At 32.4% G+C, this 23813-nt stretch overlaps 1 protein-coding gene across 25 annotated transcripts in view; it reads right to left on the reverse strand.

Annotated features, from left to right (window-relative positions):
* DMD (dystrophin) overlaps positions 1–23813 on the reverse strand; it is a 2611869-nt gene that overhangs the window by 1274986 nt on the left and 1313070 nt on the right. For all 25 annotated transcript variants that reach the window (XM_021079543.2, XM_085006422.1, XM_085006420.1 and 22 more), the window contains 4 exon segments: positions 12733–12855; positions 10238–10375; positions 7211–7363; positions 6165–6347 (listed from right to left, as the gene is read on the reverse strand). In XM_021079543.2, the coding sequence (XP_020935202.1) occupies positions 6165–6347; positions 7211–7363; positions 10238–10375; positions 12733–12855 (597 nt within the window).

A 23813-nucleotide genomic window follows, 5' to 3' on the forward strand; every position in this document is an offset into this window, starting at 1 on the left:
CCAGTGTGTCTCAAACTTATTTGGACACTAGATATTTTTTTCTTTCCTTTGAATAACTCCCACACTATCTTGGGAAGCAGCAAGTTTAAGTTCAGTGTCTTCCATTTATTATATGTGCCCTAGGACAATCTCATTAACTTTATTAAAATTAATTTACCTTTCTGTAAAATGGCAATGAAAATAATACTTGAGAGGGTTTATGATGGGATAAAACTAGATATATGAAAAAATTGTAGGTATAAAGTTCTATTCAAATTCAAACAATTTTTAAAAGTTAGCAGTAGAATGCTTGTACTATAAAAATGTTTTTATTTTACAAATTATTCACTTAAAGACCAACATGCATGATGCATTTCTTATGGCATTTAAATAAATCTACTAACAATTTTCTATCAACTTTTCCAGATGTTGTATATTTTGGCAATGTGTATTACAATTTACCCTGATGTAGGAAAAACTATCCTTGGCAATACTTTATTATAATAATCCTCATATTCACTTTTTACCACCTCGGTGTTAAGTTTCAAGAACCTTGTCTTAGTAAGTAACTACTAGAATCTGCTGTTCAGAACAGTTTTCTTAAACTCCCCCCAAATACCTATTAAGTATTACCCATCTAGATTCCACATCAAAGTTCTACTAAATGTTCACTGTTCCTTAACAAAAGGAAGGCTAAATAAGTTACAGTGTCCATGTAAAAGTCTACGTGAAAAATATTCCATGAAGAATCAATATGTGCAAAAGTCCTGAGATGGAAATGATGCCGTGTGTTTCAGAATAGAGGAGAAATTTTATACCACTCTGACAGGAAAATGCCAAAAAGGGAGATAAAGTTGGAATAACAGGACTGATAGACAGGGACCAAATTATGTGGTAACTCATAAGATTTAGTTAAAAGGATAATGAGCAGCAGGTGCTTGATAGAAGCTCATCTATGCTTTAGGAATTCTCTAGCTTCACCAGGGAGAAGTATACATGGGTAAGCATTGGAAGCAAGGATGGGAGGTTGCTGAAGTAACTGAGATGAGAGTATGCTATAGTCTAGGGTTTCTGCAATGAAGATACTGAGGAATGAGTGGTCAATTAAAGACTTATTTTGCAGGTAGAGCCAACATAATTTGAAGTGAATTCCATGGATAATATAAGCTAAAAGAGGAATCATGGATGATGTCTATGTTTTGGACCTAAGTGAAAGGGCAATTTAGTAACATCTGGAAAGGTTGGTGGGAGCCAATTTATAAAGAAGAGAAAATTAATTATTCTTGACTTGGCTGATCTTATGTTTGAGATATTTGTTAGGCATCCAAAATAAGGACTTGAATAAGAAGTCACTGGATTTAAAATGTTGAATATCAGTATCAATGATTTGGTATTTGAGGCTATAGGCTATCCAGGACAAGTTGTATTTAGAAGAGGGATATTTCATCTACCATGATGTATTTTTGTATTTTGTACTTTTTAAATTTTGCTCCCTTTCCTGGGGTAGGTCATGTATATATACCTATTCCAAAGGTTTACTACATTATTTTTTGCTTCCTAGAAGCATGTTACCTGGCAATAACTCACATCGAATACATTAGGTACAAGTCTCATATTTGATGCTACTATCTAGAACAAGCTGTTTATTTACTGAGTTCTCCTTGATGTGAAATCAAAATGCTTTTTCATTTTCATAGCACTCTGTTTTCCTTTGCAGTAATTGCCACAATTTTAATGCATAATTACAATATTTTTTCTATTTCTATGTATAGAAAATCATTTTATATAGCTTTATATATAGATTGTTACTTCTCTCTGGCTCTAATTTCCTTTTTACACAAGTATATCATTTAGTATCTATAGATAATTAATCTCTTATTATTCATTTATCTGAAAATATTTTTATATTTGAAAATATTTCCTCTTCATTCTTGAATCACAGTTTACAGGAATTGTGAAAACTGGCTTGCACATGAAGATATCATTCCACTGTCTTCTAACATGTATTGCTGAGCTAAAGTCAGACAGCCTGCAGCTGTTTCTGTCTTTGATCCTTAGTAGCTTTTATGACAACTTTACTGATCACTGATGTTCTGAGTCTAATTCAGACCTAGGTAGGTGTGAACTTGTTTATATTTATTACAGACTGGTTGAACTATTTTCAGTTTGAGGACTCACGTAAATTGAAATTTATTCAATTTTATTAAAAGTCAGTCATTTATATAAACTAATGTCTCTTCTTCAGGCACTTCACTTTCTCAATCTGGAACCCTTTTCAGGCATATGTTTGACCTCTTTATTCTGTTCTCTCTATCTTTCAGTATTTTCTGTAAAACAAAAATTTCCTTAGCATCTTTCAATTAATATATTCTTTTTCCTTCTATAATAAATCGACCATTTAAAAAGTTGTTTGAGCTATTATTTAAATAATTATACATTAATTTCTAGACTGTACTTTAGCAAAGCATTCTATTTGCTCTTCAGAAATGGTCTTCTCTTATTATAGGAATTCCATTCCATCCGTTTTTTCTAAATATTTTTGAACATTAAAAAACATATTTGAATGCCCTTTACTGACGGTCTTCTTATCTCTAATTCCCTCAGATGTGCATATTCCTTTATTTTGGCATTTTAACATCACTCATGAAAAGAATTTTTTACATCCACTGTAATTTTAGCTTGTGAGCTTATTTTGCTCAGGAGTTCCACATAAGTCTGGGGTTGTTATGTATCTTCATTGTGCAATTCTGTGGTTGAATTTTATTGGGATCTTTGAGCTTAACTGTCAAATGCTATGATTCCTATTAAGAAATTTTCAGAGGTTTTATATTTTTTCTTATCTCTCTCTTTACCTCGCTGCACAAAGTAAGAATTTAGATAATGTTCTATTGACAGCTTTATGGAAAATCATGCCTTCATTGATAGAAATCACCAGCTTTGCATGAAATTTCCTACAAATGTTTTGTGACTGTAGACAAAACTATCTGCTCAAGGATTAGGGAATCTAATTTGTAATTTACATTGAACAAAACAGATCTGTCTGTTGTTATTAACATTTTAAACCTATCTACTTACCCTACATCTCTTAATGACTTACAAAGATACTATAAAATTTTTAAATGATGTTTCCCATTTCCAATGTTAACATATACACAAGAAGAAGAGAAAAAATGATTCATGTAACCTCTATAATACAGCAGGTATTTTATGAATTTTATCATACTTCATTATCATACACATCCTCTCCCCATGAAAGAGATGCAGGAAATCAGGCTGGGAGAGACTGCCCAGTCATCATACAGCCAGCAGATGTAATCAATTGGATACACATTCATAGTTATTCATCCCAGGGAGTGGTCATTTTTACTAGACCACACAGCTGTTATAAAACATCCTACAGGAAAAAAAATTCTTATGCTCAGTTTATAGTCATTGCTTGGTCTTCGATGAACATCCAGGTCTCTAAGCCAACAGGAACTATACTAGAAATGTCTTATATTCCTAACTAGGGCAGGGACTTCAACATGTGCAATGCCTGGAGAAAAATCTTACCCACTTTGTCCCAGTCTGTTTCCCTTCTGTATGGTTTCCAGGATTGTCTGGAGGACAATCACTTGCAGTCACTCTGCTTTGGTTTGCACATCTGCAAGGCTGAAGGCTGGCTCATGACTTCCTCAGACAAAGTTCCAGGCCTTTTCTGAGCTTTACTATTGCCATATATAACCCTGACCTGGACATAGTAACTGAAGTACACCAATTTTACGCTGCTTAGTCCATTTCTGAGTATTTATCTCAAAAATAAAGAAAATTAATTTCTCATTTTAAACTCAGTCCTCAAATGTTAAGCACTTTATATTGCTGCTTATAATCTTGAATTACCACTGTTAAGATATGAAAAACTAACTGAAAATCCATGAGTCCAAATGGAGTCTACAGTTTATATAGAGAATAGAAAGGGACATTTGAGAGGAATAAAGATAAGAGAAATGGGGAAGGGCAATGCAAGGGGAGGAAAGAAAGAAGCTATGACAACCTGTGCTACAACAGGGTCACTGTTGATTATTCCAAATATAATTTTACTTAAGTTGTTTGCTTGTGGCTACCTCAAATGGCCTCACTGTAGATTAATTGTGAAAGATGACAGAGACATGTAAGATTAGCTGTTTAGTATGTAGTAGTAATCAGTGGAAAATAAAGATACCTCTTGGATTTATCTATCATCTTTCAGGTCTAATAAAATATAAAACTAAATATAATTCTAATATTAAATTGAGTATTCTTCATGTATATTTTGTTATTGCTTCCATTATCATGGAGAATTAAGAGTTAATATAAACATATTTTCCCCAAGTGACTTCTGATTTTTGGATCCTTCAGATATAAAATCAAGAAGTGGCTTATGAGGATAATACATGCTAGTAACTTACTAAAATCTATTTTATACTTGTTCACTTATCCTTATTTTATTTCACTAATCATTCTTTCATTTTATAAATATTTGTTGACAGCCTATTATTTACAAGGACACAATGGCATTTTAATTTAATGGTTTATGGAAATTTTTGATCCTTTTTTTTATAAAGTGTTAGTAACTTACCTTGGCCAAGTTGTACAAAAATTTTTAGTCCTGCACATAGGGTGTGTCAAGGTATGGGGGAGATGCTAATGGAGAAAGGAGTTAGTAGTAAAATAACTGAAAGAAAAGGACTTCCAAAGAAGGTATTAAATTGAGACAAAACTATTTTACTTAAATTTTCTTTATAGATGCCTTAAGCTTTCAATTCATTTTGCATTCATGGGCACAGGCTTTCTGTTAGTGTGAACTTGAGTGATTTATAACATATTATGTTCCTAATATCTAATATGAAGGATTATAGATTGAAATGTGCAATCAGCTAGAATTGGACTTCAAATATAATACAATTTCAATATGCCTTGTATTACTACTCCCAATTTCTCAGAGTATTCAGCTGCTATTAAATCGTAGGGTACTAGATTTCTTAAAAAATAATGTATACATGGATTTTTCTAAGATGTTAAAAGAAGTAACAATAATATAGGGTATTTTGTTCCTTGGTTAATAAGCAATATTAACAAAATATATCCCTATAAATTAATGTTAATTGTCTAAAATATATTTAAACATTTATCCTGTGTTAAATGGAATCAACAATATTACATAAGAAATTTCCAAGAAGTCATCTCTGAATTGAAACAAATGGAAGTGTCATTAACTTAGATCAAAAAGGATTGAATATCTGTTGGTTTCAAATAAGTTGCCCTAGCATAATTATTAAGCCTAATTTTCCAGATTTTCAATCCTGGCTTTGTGAGGAGCACTGTCCTGTCACAGTGACAGAGTGGTGACCATTCCAATCCACATTACACTATTTCAGGCTAGGAGCAAAAATATATCTGTTAGAAAACCCCTATGGTTTATACCCTATTACAAATACAGAGCTAAGAAGAACAAGCTTACGGTTTGAATCACATTTTTAAAAGAGAGAATCACAAAATTTCCATCCAGTTGTTTGAAAGAAAGAAGAGCAGTTATTTCTTTTCTTTTTGGAATGTAACATTTCAGTAGTCACAATACTTGCTATTTTTCAACCTTCTATCAATTATCAACAATCTTATTACACATGCATTCCTTCCAATAAGCCTTTTAAGCCAGCAAGCAGCTAAGCCAGTTATAAAGACAAAGCTATTGATTCTTTAAGTCAATGAGATAAGAAGGTCTTCTGCAAGTTAATATAAGAAGTTGTTTCACAAAAGATTTATTATTTACCATGTATACGTTAAGAAAGTAAAATTAGCATGGGATGGTCTCAGGAAAGCAATGCATATTTTTGGATTAGACACTGAAATAAAGTAAATGCATGATAAATTGACAAATTCACATTGCCAATGTTATGAAAAATGATATGGCAAAAAAATTAAGATGCATTTTTTTCATTTTTGGTAAAGGGGCTGTTTCCTATGATTTATTAACAGATCATGCTTTTAATCTGAAAAATTAACCACTCTTGTTAGAGAAGCCCAATGTGAGGAGAAGCTACTCACTTTCAGAATGTATAATTAAAGTTTGAAATTGCACCCAGATTTTTTTTTCTTTTGGTTAATAGGCCTCTGTTATTAGAGTAGTAGTTGCAAACACATACGTAGGTTTGCCAGTAACAACTCACAATTTGTGCAAAGTTGAGTCTTCGAAAGTGAGCAAATTTGCTCTCAATTTCCCGCCAGCGCTTGCTGAGCTGGATCTGAGTTGGCTCCACTGCCATTGCTGCCCCATCCTCAGACAAGCCCTCAGCTTGCCTACGCACTGCATCCAGCTCCTCTTTCTTCTTCTGCAATTCCCGATCAATTTCCTATTGAGCAAAACCAATACAGGGCCCAGGGCAGTTAGCTAACCACATTAACCAACCTATAAGGAGCACATACCTATCTCAGAAATTTCATAGGCTGTTGCCATTTTATTGTCGTTTCTCAAAATTTACAAGTATGGAAACCATCACTGTCATCTTCACCCAAGAATCCAAATATTATTACAGTTATCCTTTGAATGCTCAGTTTTAGACTTTCTAGTTGAAAAAATATTGAAATTGATCTAAAGTTTTTCTGTCTTCTCAATTCCTCTAGTGTTTTGGGGGTTGATCAACATTGGAGTGATTTCTCATTACTTATTAGGGACCATCCATATAGAATGTAACTTAGAGGGTAAGTGAATAAGTAATTTATTTCCTTTTTAAAGTTTTGAGGAACTCAACAGAGAATGAAGCAAAATAAAAAAGTGTAAAATAATAATAGAAAAACATCTTCGGACAATATGCAAATAAATCTATGGAGATTTGACACTGATGTGTGAAGATGCTCTGATGAAATGAATGTGCTAACATGAGATAGAAGTCGTCCATATACCGATAAGTCATTTGCTCATCTGGAACAAAGATACACAGAGTCAATTACAATTTTACCAGAAAACATATGACATTTCTTAATTCATTTTACATTGTCTAAGAACAAAACATTTTATTAATTCAACATTACGTCAATTGAAAAACACAATACATGTACTAAAACAAAACACAATACAAAGAAATGCATCAAAACAGGGAGAACACTAAAGGAGGAAACAAGAACATCAACATTTAAAACATAATCCATAAGGTTAAGTTAAATAATTTAAACTGCAGCAACAAAATCTTGTATTGACATTCTAAAACAACATTACCTTTATTTTCTTTTCATCTTGGGGTTCAGGTAGGCTGGCTAATTTTTTTTCAATGTCATCCAAGCATTTCAGGAGATCATCAGCCTGCCTCTTGTACTGATACCACTGGTGAGAAATTTCTAGAGCCTTTTTTCTTCTTTGAGACCTCAAATCCTGTTCATGGTGCAGATATTATTAACATATCAATATATAAGTATATTATACTTCTGGCTGTAGTTATTTAAAATAATTTGGGTCCTTTATCTTCTTGTTCAGGTTCAGTTAAATTCATATTTAAATGCTAAATATAAATATTATTAAATAATGTCTTTATGTGGCAGGATTCATGAACGTGAAGCTAAGAAGCCTGAACAACCCACTTCAAGTATTTTCTCTTAGCATGTTCAAATTTGTTTAGAAATGTTATCATATTTAATGAACTCAATAAGTCTACTAAATTATCATGTAGAGTATATAAAATTGTTTAATATGCGAACTCAACCAAATTAACTACTTACATGCACAAACTTACTGAGTTTGTGTTTATTTTTTTTGTTTTTTTAGGGCCGCACCTACGGCATATGGAGGTTCCCACACTAGGGGTCTAATCGGAGCTACAGCTGCCAGCCTACGCCACAGTCACAGCAACGTCAGATCCGAGGCGTGTCTGTGACCTACACCACAGCTCATGGCAATGCCAGATGCTTAACCCACTGAGCAAGGCCAGGGATCAAACCCGCAACCTCATGGTTCCTAGTTGGATTTGTTTCCACTGCAGCACGATGGGAACTCCCAAGTTTGTATTTTTAAATAGGTAAAAATTCTAAAATGTCTATCTTCAGCCCCGGTTCATCAACAGAATTTTAAGTTTTTATAGGCAAGCAATTTACATTCATGACTTTGGAAATCTCTATTTAAAAGCTTCATAAGCTATTAATATTTTGTGATTAGAAAAACAAAGTCATCTTAGTTATATAAATTTCTTCAAGCTATATATGTTAAAGTGTGAAAAATAAAAATCTGTCAATGACAGTTACAATTTAAATGTTATAAAAAATGTGCTTTCTTTTATGAGTTGCATGGCTAACTTTAATTCTGTCGAATCCAAATGCAAAACGAAAGAGTTGTTTAGAAAAGAAATGGTAAAGTACATGGTTCCCAATCAATCTGATGAAATAGATAATAGCAACTGCTTAATAGATCAAGGGGAGTGGGGGATTAATCATTTTACTCCTTAGAAGCCTACCCAATATGTTCCCTGGTCAATAGAATTTGTTGTCATGCTATTTTATGATAACACAAGGGGACTTAAGAGCTCAGGATATAATAGTAGTAAGTAGGGAAAATAATGAATATCAAAGAACTGCTGAAATATTGTATTAGAAAGTTTTGACCTTCTTTGAAACTTTTCATAAGGACTAGAATTGAAGCCACTTGGCAGATTAACAATTACTGAATTTGATAGATTGGACTGGCAAGTAGAGTAGATTTTTGTTAATTGCTTTTAACATATTTGCAAAAATGACCTTGATTTCATTCTCCATTTTGTTTAAAATTGGGCATATGAAATTTACTACAGTTTATATTTTTATCTGAATTTCTAAACCTCCCATGGAGGTAATAAATGCCTGGAATGAGCCAGATGGAATGCTGCTTTTTTCAAAGGTACCAAGATACAGCCATGTGAATGAAAGCTGACCCATGCCTTACTGATGACACAACTCACATCTTTGCCAAGAGAAAGGGCTTGTGGTTATAAAATCTGAAATTCCTTTTATTTCCTTAGCACAAGGTGATGTGTAATGTGTAAAGATATCTAGAGACATACAGAGATTTCTTTATAGGTATGCCGGATAACCATTAAACACTGCTGTTCGGTAGGACACATATCATATGACCAGTGTGGATACTTCTAAAAGCTTCATCACAGTTGGAAGCATGAGAATTACACAGCTTTCTGATTTTCTGAGCACATTATGGCTTGCTCTTGCACTCCCTCGGGGAAGAGGCCTTTTCCTATTTACTATATATCAGCAGTTACCTTCAGAACACCTGCTGGCCAATTAGACTTTCCTTGTGGATTCCTTGCAGGCACAATATTGTGTAATTACATTCTCAGCAGTGTTTATTTGGTTGTCTGAATATATGGGAAAAGGTTTTATACTCTTATTTGCATATAGAAAGCAGACTCTATCCACCTACAAGGTGGATACACCTACTTGGCTACATAGCCCTAAAAGAATGATTTACAGTGAAAAGCTCAGCAATTAATAGTATTAGAAAATCAGCTATGCATGCAAATAGTGAATATTGAAAAGCACATTTTAAAGAAGGGCATTTCACAAAAATTCTTCACATGTCCAGACTCTTCTCAAGAACTTCCTAGATATTACTATAGAAACACCAATACTCTATTTTGTCCTTCCTGCACAAATCCAGATGACTCACTCACATGAGTACTTGAAGCTATACACTGTTACTGGTTAACGTGAGAGTACGAGTTCTTTTTCAAGGACTTTTAAGATTATTTTAGAGGACTCCTACATAAATGGAATTAAACTGTTATAAATGCTTAGTTGCAAAGAGTGACTCTCTTAAAGGCAAAATAATGTTAATTTTTAAAAATTAAGTATAAACAAATATTAGGTTACCAAAAATGGGACCTATTCTAAATTGAATCAATACAATATCAGAAGCAGAAAGCCTAAAAATACAGACTGGTTATTTTAGCAGTTAAGCAGGTTTTTCAAGACAAATGTAAAAATAACCTATAAAAATAAATTATAGTACAAAATTAAATACATGAACACTATGAATGATGCGTGTTAATATCTTTCGATTACTACACAGAAAAATCTAAGCAAAAAAATTAAGCAACACATCTTTCAAAATCAAAGACAGCATTCAAAAATGTTAAAGCACAGTTGTTGAACAAAAAAATGCATTTCTGGTGAATAAGATTCTTAAGCAGATTTTATTTATGCAAGATTTTACCCTACACATAAAAAAAAACACAGGGAAGGTATATTATAATTTTAGCTCTAATACCTTGAGAGCATTATGTTTTGTCTGTAACAGCTGCTGTTTTATCTTTATTTCCTCTCGCTTTCTCTCATCTGTGATTCTTTGTTGTAAGTTGTCTCCTCTTTGCAACAATTCTTTTACAGTACCCTCATTGTCTTCACTCTGATTAAAAACAACAAGTACAGTCTTCATTTTGGCTTTAAAAAAGCTGTACATCGTTAACAGAGATAATAAAACATGTTACTTAAACACACACAAAAAAATCCAATTTAAAAATTTCAGGGAATGTTATTATAGGATATCATGTTCATAGCTTTTCTTTGATGTGTTATATTTTAGCTTTTGAAAGAAGTAAGTTTCCTCCTGTCTAGTTCAAAAGGACATATGTGATTAGAGTCATACATAGGCAGACTGGGGAATAAGGTACTTCATCATTTCAGACAAATGAATTGCTATGAAAGCATTCTTTTGGCTCTGATTTTTAGTGCATTACTAGAAATGACAGTTAGGAGAAGTAAACTAAATTTGTCATTTATAATGTTAACTAATCCACAAAAGAATACAAATGTGGCTGTGTGAAAGTGAGATGACAATAACTCTTAAAATTTGAACACACTCACTTTTAAATGAAAATACATTTTTTTAAATGTACACTAATTTCTATATAATAATCTCTGCTTTAAATAATCTAAATGCCTAATTTATAACAAATATTATGGCATTAGTAAAAAATGTGTTCAATTACTGTCAAATATTGCAGATAATTAATTTCTAAAAGTATCATAAATGCATGCTATTTTAAAATCAACACAGTCAATTAAAATATTGATTCAAAAATGGTTTTAAATACTTTCAATGTGCATTTTGGTTTTTAGAGTGTAAAGACTATTTTTATTTTATTTACTTTGAAATATATTGGCTTAAATGCTAGTATTTTATAGTACCATATGTGACCATGTGATTTTTCACCTCTATTTTCCTATTGTTATTTCAATTCAATATAGGAAAACTTTTTATCAAGGAGGTTCACCTTGCAGTGGCACCCAAGGTACTCTGATGAACTAAAAATAATAAATTTTAGACAATTTTTTAAAAAATCACATGTGTGTGTATGTGTGTAAAATCATCTTTGGTATTCAATGTTACATATTTAAATCTGTAATGCATATTTAAACCTCTACACATAACTAAGGAATTAACTATTCACTTTTTTCTAGAGGAAATGAGATTTTTATCTGAGGTCTGTCAGTTACTAGTCTAAAGAAATAATATAACAGAGTCTTTTTAGTCCATCAAAGACCTTAATTTTTACAAATATATCTTTAAAAATCTCCAACATTTCCTGGGGCTGAGAACAAAAAAATAGTAAAAAAAAAAAACACAAAACCACACTTCCTTTCTTTCCCCACACCAGCTTAGGGCTGCAGGGCCATGTTGGTGAACAGCCTAAGAGGTAAGTAGCACTCTTTTCCAGCTTGGTGCCCTCTGGTTTCTTCTTTGACATGAAGGAGAGCTTGTTGTAACTCAGCATCTTGGAAAGGCTCTTCTTCTTGTCTTTCTTTCCATGAGCTGAGTTGTCAAGGCCACCAAACCCCATACACTGGGAGTACTGATTTAAGCAGCTCCAGGAAGTCAGAGTTGACACCAGTGAGAACTATGATTGGAGGAAATGGTTCTCCTATTGCTTCATGTGCTAATATTATTATCTAAAATTTATAATTTGCCTTCTGATGTAATCCTCAAGCATTTCTGAGAAGTTTCTAACATTTATATATGTCTGAGAAATCTCTAGCATGATAATATATAAAGGTTAAAAATGTCATATAGGTGATGGCTGCGGAAAGTGGAAAGGAAATTGTGAAAAGGAGGTGGAGGGAGGAAAAAAAATGTGAAAAGGGATGTGATGCAGAAATAGTCAAGCCATAGAGAAATGTAAAAGACTTGTTGAAATTAATCAGGGGTGAAAGAGAAAGTTATGAGTCTGGGTTATATTTCTTTACTCCCATGAAATAAGCAGCATGAATACATACATGTTTTAGATATATACTATACTATTTGTTAAACTTATTATAAAACAACTTTGTGGTAAGCTTTAAAAAACAACATTTATATCAGGTGTAATTTTCCCTTTTCCAAAATAAAGGTTGTATTACCAAAAACAGGACTAACACCAAATATCAACCATCTATGATAGTCTTGTTTCTCATTAAGTTTCTAGTTTATTTTCTGATTTGACACTTTTTCCTACATTACATTTGTCCTTTGAGCACAGATAAAAGGCAAAATTGCTGAGCTATTTATTAGAATGTGTAAGTGCTCCTATATAACCATAGCATAGTAATTTGGCATTTATAATAACAATTCAAAGAATATTTTGCATTTGTAATAAATAATTAATATTGAAAACATTCAAGGTATGCTCTGAGAATTTAGTTGGAGACGAGTTATCTAATTTCTTTCCATATATTTACTCATTTTCGCTTCTAGTTCATTCACACATTTATCAACAACCAATTTACCATATCTTTATTGAAGTCTTCCTCTTTCAGATTCACCCCCTGCTGAATTTCAGCCTCCAGTGGTTCAAGCAATTTTTGTATATCTGAGTTAAACTGCTCCAATTCCTTCAAAGGAATGGAGGCCTAAAAAAAAAAGATAGTGCTAATTTAAATCAAAATTACTTTTTATTAGACATATAAACCAAAAAATATATTTGTTCAACCTCCTGTTGCTAAAATAATGACATGCATTATGTTTCCATATTACACTTTATGAAAGTTTTGAAATACAGCTGGGAAAGTACCTGAGGATGAAAATAAAGACAAACATTTAACATCATCAGAGCCGAACATACATCCAAGGTAATACAATTCATCATTCTGCTTTGTCAGCAAAAGTCAATTTCCATATATTTGACTGGTCTAAATGTTAATATTCTAGAGTTCAGTTTGATCTTATTTTAACTTTTCTGATATAAATATCATTTGAGTAAATAGGTCTTATCAGAAATTGCCTCATTCATCAAATAACAGTAACATCAGTTGGAAATGCAGAATCATCTCCTCCTTAGAAAAACTACATGGCAATCTGCTTTGCTATTTTATTTATTTATTTATTTATTTATTTATTTATTTATTGTCTTTTTAGAGCTGCACCTGTGGCATATGGAGGTTTCCAGGTTAGGGGTTGAATCAGAGCTGTAGCCACTGTCCTACATGACAGCCACGGCAACGTGGGATCCAAGCTGTGTTTGTAACCTACACCACAGCTCACAGCAACGCTGGATCCTTAACCCACTGAGCAAGGCCAGGGATCCAACATGTATCCTCATGGATGCTAGTCAGATTTGTTTCCACCAAGCCACGATGGGAATTCCTGCTTCCATATTTTAAATGACATTTTTTGCATGGCAAAAATGCTCCCATAAGACAAACAATGTCATTAGCTTCCCTTAGAAATGCATTATTTGGTAGCACAAAAAAACTCAAAATAACGAACCCTGGATATTTCACATGAAAAATCTGAATATATGTTTTCCATCCTTATAAACATCACAGTTTCTTTGACTTTAAAATTCATAATGACCATACTCTTAAAAATTTTAGAATCCCTCATTTTCTAAGTAAACCACTTGAAAAGGAGTGATTAATGAAAATACAATGAAAATCAAATATATGTTCAAATGAATAGGCAAGATTTAAAGTTTGAACAGTTAATAATATATGTTTATTCTATTCGTCTATACTCTATTCAATTTCTCTGCATTAAAACACTAGAAAATATTTTATATCTGATAGTTTTTGAAAATTCATAGGTGACATATAGAAATCTTTTCTTACACAGCTAAATATTTTCCATTTGTAAAAACAAAGAACCACCCAGTGCTTTATACCACTATGGTGCATTCATCAAGTTTGGTCCACACCCACTCACTCTTCCCATCACATTCCCAATCAGCGTCTTACTCTTTATTTATTAGACAGCGTCTCCTACAGAACAATCAGGATAAGTGTTCAAGGAAAAAAACCAAACATCTAAAGGTGTTTGGTTACTAATGAAGAAGTGAACCATCAAAGTTATTCATGAGAACATAATTCTCACAGAACACGTGAATAAACTCTTATTTTCTAGGTACATCTATGCACACCAGAAAGGATTTATGGACTCTTTTTAAAGTGACTTATTTTCAGTACTAGTTTTTAAATCTTAATGAACATTTGAAGTTTGAAATACCATGAAATATTCTTGAACATGTACAGATTGGTAGTATTAAAAGTATGCACTTAGAGGTCGTTTTAATCTCTATAATTAACATCTTCTATATTTACAATCATGTATTGTACAATGTATTGTACAATGTATGGTAGAAGTAAAGAATAACAGCCTTTAGAATCATAACTACCCAAATTTAAATTGATGGTATTCATGTTATTGTTCACACTTGCTAATATTTAATAAAAAAACTACATTGTTCTACACGATTTTGTGAACATTTGAAGATAAAATAATTTATATTGAGTACTTGGGTGTCAAAATAGCATGGGTCCATTGGCAAGGGGGTTTAACTATTTAACTCCACTTACTTTCTCTCTAGCTCATCCTCTCTCCACATACTCAAATATAGTAGTTTCAAAGGCTCAGAAGTTGGGCATCCATATCTCTTTCTCAATAATCCTTCCCTAATAAATTGTACTATCTTCCAAAACTTAACTGTTACTTTCATAATATCTCAAATATCCACCTTTAGCTGTGACCACTTTTGAATTCCAATCTAGTCTCTTCAATAGTTAGCTGATCTCTCACTTGAAGTTCAACATATCTAGAAATAGGTTTATCTTCCCCCAAAGTGCTTGCAACACCAATTTCCTTAGCTCTGTAAATATAAGACAATTTTTCCAGGCTTAAAATATTAGTCATGTTATTTTCCAAAACGTCATTCTAATGTCTAATAAATACCAAATAAATGCTAGTTCATTCACCATGATTGTCTTGCTCTCTTATCCCAGAGATACCATCCCTCCTGGCCCTCACAGGAGCTAAGCAAGAATCTCCTCACAGGTGTACAATTTCTTCCCACCTCACCAGTTCTATCCTGTGCACTATGATCAGGTCAGTATGTTCCAAAAGCATGGCTTTCATTATATTATTTCTCTGCTCAAGAAGTACAAAATGAATCAAATCAAAACTCCAGCATGATAGTCAAGGCTTTCCTTAATCTTTTCTCAAAAACCCTTCCAACATTATTTAAGAGCTCCTAATACATTCTTTCTTACCAGTCTATCAGTGAACTCCTGGTATCTCTCCCTCAGGACTTAGAATAACCTTCTGCTTGAGAACCTAAAGCTCTTGCAAGAGAATGCCTCATTGGATCTGAGCACCACCATTTACCAGCTGAGGGATCTTGGGTAAGCCATTTGTCTTCTTCTAGCCTCAGTTTCTTTATTTGTAACATGATGATAAGAAGAATATCTAACTCATAGAGCTTTTATGAAGATCAAATATGTTAGAGTGTTGTTTGGTATACAATAAATTCTCAGTAAATATTGGCTCATTTTTTTTCCTCAAAATTGTATGCATCTATTGGCTCAGGTCAAGATGTTTCTCTTTTGAAAACATATGGTTTATGAAGGATAAAATAAATGCTTGTTGACATGGCATTTTTATTTTAACAACTTATTTGACAAAATCATGGAATTCTAATGGTGAACATGGAGGAATTGAGACTCCAGTTGGGTAAAGCCACATCATTCTGGACAACAAAACTTAATTAATTAATCCTTATCCATGTAGAGAGTGTTCTCAATGAGGATGCCAAAGAGCTTTGCTCTTGTTCTGCCCTGTGCAGTATTTTCACCACGAATTATTTGGAAACCAAAAAGTATGCAAAAAACACAGTGAGCAGGATGAGTTGCATAAACATCCCATGAAAATGGGGAATTTATCTATCTTGCTCAACATGGAGTCATTTCTGGTACACAGCAGACACTCATAAATGAACATTTCATGAAAGCTAAGTGAAGGTGTAAATAATCAGAGGGTAGCAGCATAAATATTTTAAGGAGCTCTTGAATGATATCAAATTTAAGTAACAGAATTTCTATTGTATAAAATTGAAGAGATTGGACTGGTTAGCACTTCATATATGGTATATATTAACTGCTGGCCCAATACTAGCAACAACATAATACATGAAGATACAAAAATAATATAAGCACATATGAGTATATTTTAGGAAATAGTTGTACAAAATGATTAAGTATTCAAGTAAGATAATGCAAGCTTAGATTTCATTAGTAGTATATGTAGGGTCCATATTTCCTGATGAAAGACTACTCCACATTTGTTAAAAAAGACCACTATTCAGGTTAAGAATTTTAATTATTCTGTGTGGTTACAAAGTGAATAACTAGGATCAATAGGTAGAAATTACTTGCAGCCTGGATTTTAGTTTAATACAGGAACAACTAATTAGTGTTGCATTTTTTTCCTTTCTAAAACACTAATTTTCAAGTAGTGAGTTTCTCATTGCTGAAAATACATAAGCAGAGGTAGTCTAATGATGCATCAGGGTATATGTTAGAAATAACACACTTTTCATATAAATACTTCCCTACAATTTTATCAGTTTACAGTAAATTCTCTCCTCTAAATTCAAAGGGCTTTGTTTATTGTAGCAATGAAGCTGTAGAGAAATATTATGCAAGTCATATATATAATTCTAAATGTTCTAGTTGCCATATTAAAAAGTAAAAAGAAACAGATGGATTTAATTACACAGTATGTCCAAAATATTATTATATAAACTTATAACAATATAAACTTATTAAGATATTTTACTTTCACTTTTTCACATGAAGACTTCAAAACCCACTGTGTACTTTATATTTTCAGCACCTCTTAATCTGGAGTAGCCACCTTGCAAATGATCAAGAGCCATATGTAGTTCATGGCTACCTTATTGGACAGTGGAGATCAATAGCAACTATTATAACCACAACATTGAAAAGAATCAATAGTTCATTATTAGTATGGAATGTATCACAGGAGTAATGTCTAAGAGTAGTTAAAATGCTAGTGTTTTATATAGTACATCTTAGTAGATTTAGATTAATTCTTATCCATCACATTCGCTTATATTCAGATGTGTTTTCAGAGGGGAATTTTCAGGAAGTCCTTTGGGGATAGGAAAATTATGGGAATATGTTTGAGATGTTAAATAAGAGTCTCTATTCCTGATTTATTTATAATATTAGGTTGTGTGTTTCAGTATCTTTTACATATTTGAATGTAATATTAGACTTTGAAGGGTTTATGTTCTGGCTCCCCAGTGGATTTTTTTCCCCTGAAGTTGGGAATATAACTTATGTTACTCTGTATTTTCTACAGCAAATGTAACTCATTTTTAAAAACAGAAAATGTACTTATTATATCAATTACTAATTTTAGGACATCCAGTAGATTAATAAAATTAACCAGTAACTAATTTTATAACCAAAATAACTATATTCAATTCAGTTATTTAGATTACACTATTGGCAGGATCAGACCAGACATTTGACATCCATGTTATCAATATTATTCAAGGAGGTGGGAACATTTAATTACTTTCCCTGGTTCACCATTAGGTCATGACTTTTCTGACCAATAAAAGTTGTACATGTCATTCTTTGGTCTTCATTGTCTTTTGAATTCGTATGAAATTTTATAAAAGAAATGCATAGTAAGCAAACATCCATAATTTAATAGCTCACTCTTAAGTCACCAAAGTTTAAGCCACATCAAATATAATTGCCTGCCTTTTTGGTTCAGAATTATGATAAGTTATTTGAAGAGACTGAAATCAATGGTAAATCAACCATCATAATTTGTGTATACATTACTTCTTTTGACTTTAAAGCAAGTATATGACCAAAGAAGAACCAGAATCACAATTAAATCACACAATGTTAGACAGTGCACCAAAGATAGGTTTTAGAATACACAGAAAATAATCAAACAAAAGTTATATCACAGGAGGAAGTATAAACCAGGCATAGGTTTTGTACAATTTAATTTTTTACTTACCTTTTCATCTTAAGAACTTTAGCATGACTGTGTTGTCACACAAAATACAAATAAAGTAAAATACAGGGAAGTTTAATACTCAAACAGATAGATAAACAGACACAAAGAAGAGACAGAGAAACTGAGGACAACACTTTGTTTTCCTTGATTTTTTAATGTGGTTTCAGATTACTTAACAGCTATTAATTATGCTTTGCTGTATGATTTAAGATTAATGAAATTTAAGGCTTTGTTAAAGTTTTAGCATTAAAGGTGACTTATATAACAAATTAACAAACAACAGACTGAAAAAAGCAAAATCAATTACAAATTGATCCATGATTAATTGGAAGCATTCAAAATTACTCAGATACACTTTATCATTTTAAAATGTAACCTTTCTTTTTGTTAAATATTATTTCCAACGTGCATTGATACACTAACATAGTAATGACTGTGTTAACACAGAGAGCAAAGTAAGTATTTGTTAATATGGACTATGTGATCTCAGCAATCATGATAAATGGCCACTACATTCAAATCATACTAAAATCTAAATTCAGAATTAATAATCCAAATGCTACGGATTGGTTTATAATTGCTTCAAATCAGTCTCCTCTTTCCATTCTGCAGCTTTGAAAATGTATTAATCATTAAATTATTGGTAAAGAAAAAATAAATTTAGAATAATTCATGGAAACCAAAATGAATAAAGTTTCAAGGACATCCTATAATACAGAAAAGATAAATTGCTGATATGACATGAAGAGTTATTTCAAATCAAAATATCTGGAGAAGAAAGAAAACTTAAAAAGAGAAATAAGTATAAAGATATACCTAAAACAAAGATAATCAGATAAGGTAGTTTATAGATTTAGTCAGTCATTTTCAATTCATAACAGCAAGCTCCAGGAAACATAAGAAATAATATTTTAAAAATAAAACAAAGTGACTTGGATAAGTGATGTTTCATTGACTGCCTTCTTTGATATTAGGTAAGATATTGCTTTATCTTTGATGCTGTGAGGATAAAAATGTGAAATTGTGGTAACTTTCCAAATTTGTAAGGCTAATTAAGAGATATCTCTGTCTTTTTCCAACTGATGAGATTAATTTCATAGTCACACTTTTCAGAATTAGATACAAAATACACTAATTGGTTAATACATATTGGTGGTTTAAGAATCACCCCACTTTCTACATTTTATTGAGAATAACAGAGTATTTTTCTACCTCATGATTAGATGAATTTAGCAGTAGCAACTGAAATAGAAGAAGAAAGGATTTAAGTGTAAACTATATAGGGAAGACAGATTACTTAAAATATTATACTTTGGAGAGACTTCAATTTTTTCTTTCTTCCTTTCTCCTTCCTTTATTCTTCTCTCATTTTTTTTTGGTTTTTTGTTTAGTTATTTTTATTTTTAATACAAAGAAGTATACTTAAATCATTCTGCTTTAAGTGAAATTAGACATATTTATCTTAACATACAATAAACCAGCAATAAATAACTGATGATATAACTAGAGGTAATAATGTCTACAGAGAGTCAGCATGATGAAGTGGACAAAACCATGAATTAGGACATAATGATTTCTAACCAAGCTACCTAACTGAGAGAAATTGGGCAATTCACTGCCTCTCTCAGAGCCCCATATATATAAATATCTGAACATCTCTGGTCCAAAGAATGATTACTTTTACATCTGTTGATTGATTAGAGGAGTCATTTTCCTTTTTAAAGGATCACAATCAGAAATTACCAAATAGCTTTAATCATTTTAAATGTCATGCTAATAAGACCCAGTTAGTTCTAGTAAATGGTACTGCTCCCCAAACTCAATTAATATCTACTTTAAAGACATTTTAAATTATTACAAAAGGAATGTATTATCCAAGTTCCAACAGAACAATTATAGGGGTAGAAAATTATAAACATGAAAAAAATATTGTTAATATAGAAATTCTGTTGCTAGATTATCTTCCTACTTATTTTAGTGAAATGAAATTAGCAGGTAGAGTAACACAAAGTTTGGGTATTAATTTGTTACTATTACTTGAGGATTTTAGCTGTGATTATCACATATGTAATACCTACAAATTATGCAGTGCCTATAGAACTTTACCTAAGTTTACATCTATGCCTTTTTAAAATAATTTAACTGCAGAAAATTTTACAAAAAATATCTTTATATAACAAGTATAACAGTATCATTTAACAGAATATGCTCTCTTCTGCTAGAGAAAGTGTTAAATTAGAAATAGGCTACAGAAGGGAAATTTTTCAGTATATGTATATTGACAAAGCAGATTACTGAAAATTAGGTTTCAATTAAAATTCTCAGATGCAATAAATCATACTGTGACATCAAAGGTCACATTCATAAAATGGATTACTTATATCCCATTGATGTTTAGGAGAGCCACAATATCCTTAAATTATTTATACATTGCTTTTCACATATAAAGCCACTATCTGGAGTTCCCATCATGGAGCAGTGGTTAACGAATCTGACTAGGAACCATGAGGTTGCGGGTTTGATCCCTGGCCTTGCTCAGTGGGTTAAGGATCTGGCGTTGCCCTGAGCTGTGGTGTAGGTCGCAGACGCGGCTTGGATCCTGTGTTGCTGTGGCTCTGGCATAGGCCGGTGGTTACAGCTTTGATTCAACCCCTAGCCTGGGAACCTCCATATGCCACAGGAGCGGCCCTTGAAAAGGCAAAAAAGACAAAAAAATGAAAATTAAAAAAAGCCACTAAGATTAAAGTTTAAATTAGACCTAACTGTGTGTTTTTGTTCCTGATATATTCTAAATTAAAACAAAAACTCACTGGTTCTCTCATAGCCATATATATATATATACACACATACATAATCCAAAGAACTCTAATTCAAAGGTCTGAGCTAAAGAATGAATACTTTTGCACCTAGTAACACTGAATGGAGACCAAAATCTTGACACTTTATAATTATTACAGCAATAAAATGAGAATATTTACATATATGATGGAAGACTGTTCAAATTTCATGTTATATATATGTGTGTGTGTGTATATATATGTATATATATATATGTATATATACTGCTACATAGATTTCAAAAGCAATTTTAAGGCCCATATCAAAATTAAGGAACATATGGTATATAATACTCAATAGCAAATAAATTTTAATAAAGAACTGAATATGTAGAAAACAAGTTCATGTTTCTTTTGGTTAGTACCATCTGTACAGCCAATGTAACATTTTAGGTCCAGAGAAAAGTGAAATATTTCTGAGCTTCTAAAGGAGAACACAATCTAAGCAAATTATGTCTATAAATTTTGTAATATTTTGTTACAAAATAATTCTATATCAATAGGATATAGCTGGATAGTCTGTTTATTCAACATGCTTTTAAAACTAAGTATTACAATGTGACAAATATATCTTGATGCAAATTTTATTCTTGAGATACACAGGCAGCCTTTCATACTCAATTGGCATTGAATCCTGAGTTATTTTTCAGTTCATCATCTTCTTGGCCCTTGTATATAATAATTTAGCTCTATGCTAGTTGTCAGTGTCTCTAGACTAGTGGTTCTCAGTATGATCTCTAGATCATTAGCATCAAAATCACCTGAAAACCTGTTAGTCATGCAAATTATCAGGCCTTACCCAAGGCCTAGTGAGTCTTAGTCTTCAGGCATGGGTGGGAGTCAACAATATGTGTTTCAACAATTCCTCCAAGTAAACAAAGGTTAAGGAGTCATTGCTCTGGACTTTAACTTCCTTTCCACTCCTACAGATAACCCTTTATTTGAGCTACTTGCATCTAGATTGTTTTCATGGTTTCTTAATTAGTTTCCTGACTTCCTGTCATTATTCAGGTGAATTCTCTCCATAACCACTGTAGGGCTAATCCTTCAACAGTGCATGAAAAGAAAATCCATCAAGAACTCCTCACTGCATATTAAATTAAGAATAAATTTTAGTCTGGTTGTCATGACCTTTCCCCACACTCTGTCTCATCATCCTTTTCAGTCTTATCATCCACACAAAGCTTCATGTTCCTTGCTCAATATTCCCTAAGCGAACTGAACTCACTCTCTATTAAACAAACTGTACACTCTTGAAGTTTTTCAGAGGTTTATTCTGAATTGATACCTCGTCTAGGTTGATAGAGTGTCTGCTAAATTATTCAGCATACAGTCATTCTCAGACCAGTATCCATGAATATATCTTGCTCCACTATTAAACAATAAGCTCCTTGAATCCATCACATTTTATCTAGTGATTTAGGTACACACAGTACCAAACATTGTGACCTGAAAGTACAAGGTTGATAAGTACTCATTCATATTTCTCCCTTTCTCCAACTCTTCCTTCATTAATTCTTTAAGACCTATCTCAAGAGTCATCTATCCCAAATTGCTGACTCTACTCCTCAACTTGGCTTTTCAGAAGATGGAGAAGGGCAAAGATGCCATAAGCAACAGGACTAAGTAGCCTGTTTATTTTTACCTTCCTAGTTCCCTTTCTATGCTTCCATCTCTTGTCACTTTCTTTTGCTAATAGTATTCTCCCAACCACAACCATGCTATGCCATCATGTTAAGATACTCTAAAGCAGAAAGTGTTGAGACATGGCGTCTTTCCATAATAATTCCATGAAGTTTACTCAGGGTTCTGAAATTATGGCTGATTTATTTTCATAACTCTGATTTTCCCCACCAAAACTTTCACTTTCTCAAACTGACTTTATATTTGTTAGGAGAGATTAAGCTTTCTCAAAGCTATATGATACTACTGATTAACCTAAATGAAATGGGAAGAGATAGCATTTCATGTATTTTATAGGCCCTATTTGGGAAAAGCAGAACTTTCTAGTTCTCAAAATGCTTAACTTGATAATCTGTAAGACCATCCTTTGCAATGGCAATAACAAAGACACATTTCAGCAGAGGCCAGAAATGGAAATCAGCTACTCCTCCATTTCTTTTTCCCATTAATTTCTGTCTCAATCCTCAAATCTGGTCATTCAAATCTGATATACATAATGATGGAAATAATTACTGATATTAAGATTTAACCATTTTATATAAATTATATACATTTTTAAAATATATGTTTTACATATCTTAGGTCATTTGATCTTTACTACAATCTAAAGGCTACTTAAGACAAGATGGGCAACACCTTACTACCTTTCTGGATGGAAATAAGGTTCTGTGAGGTAAAGGGTCAAATCTAAACTCACACTCAAAGTATTGTGGCTTGAAGTTGAGAACTTTTTTCCTCTCACCACACTGCTCCTTACTGATGGTTAATCTTACCACTGCTGAGAAATGAATCTGATGGACAAATTCTCAGCCAATCTAAACAGAGGAACCCAATATATACTTATTTCTGTATGTTGGAATTTCTTGTTATGAACAATCCTTGCAGGAGACAAAACCCTCATATTCTTCACCAAACAGGGAATCCAGACATTATCAATGAGTTTTCAGGATAAAACCTTGTTCTATTCAATTGCCCTTTCTAACTGACCATCAAAAGGATCCTGAACTGAGTTTTAT

Source organism: Sus scrofa, chromosome X, assembly GCF_054392235.1.
Source record: "Sus scrofa isolate SSC_HxYL_T2T_F1_AM1 chromosome X, Sscrofa_HxYL_maternal_Yorkshire_Landrace_v2.0, whole genome shotgun sequence".
In the NCBI taxonomy this organism is placed as follows: Eukaryota; Metazoa; Chordata; class Mammalia; order Artiodactyla; family Suidae; genus Sus; species Sus scrofa.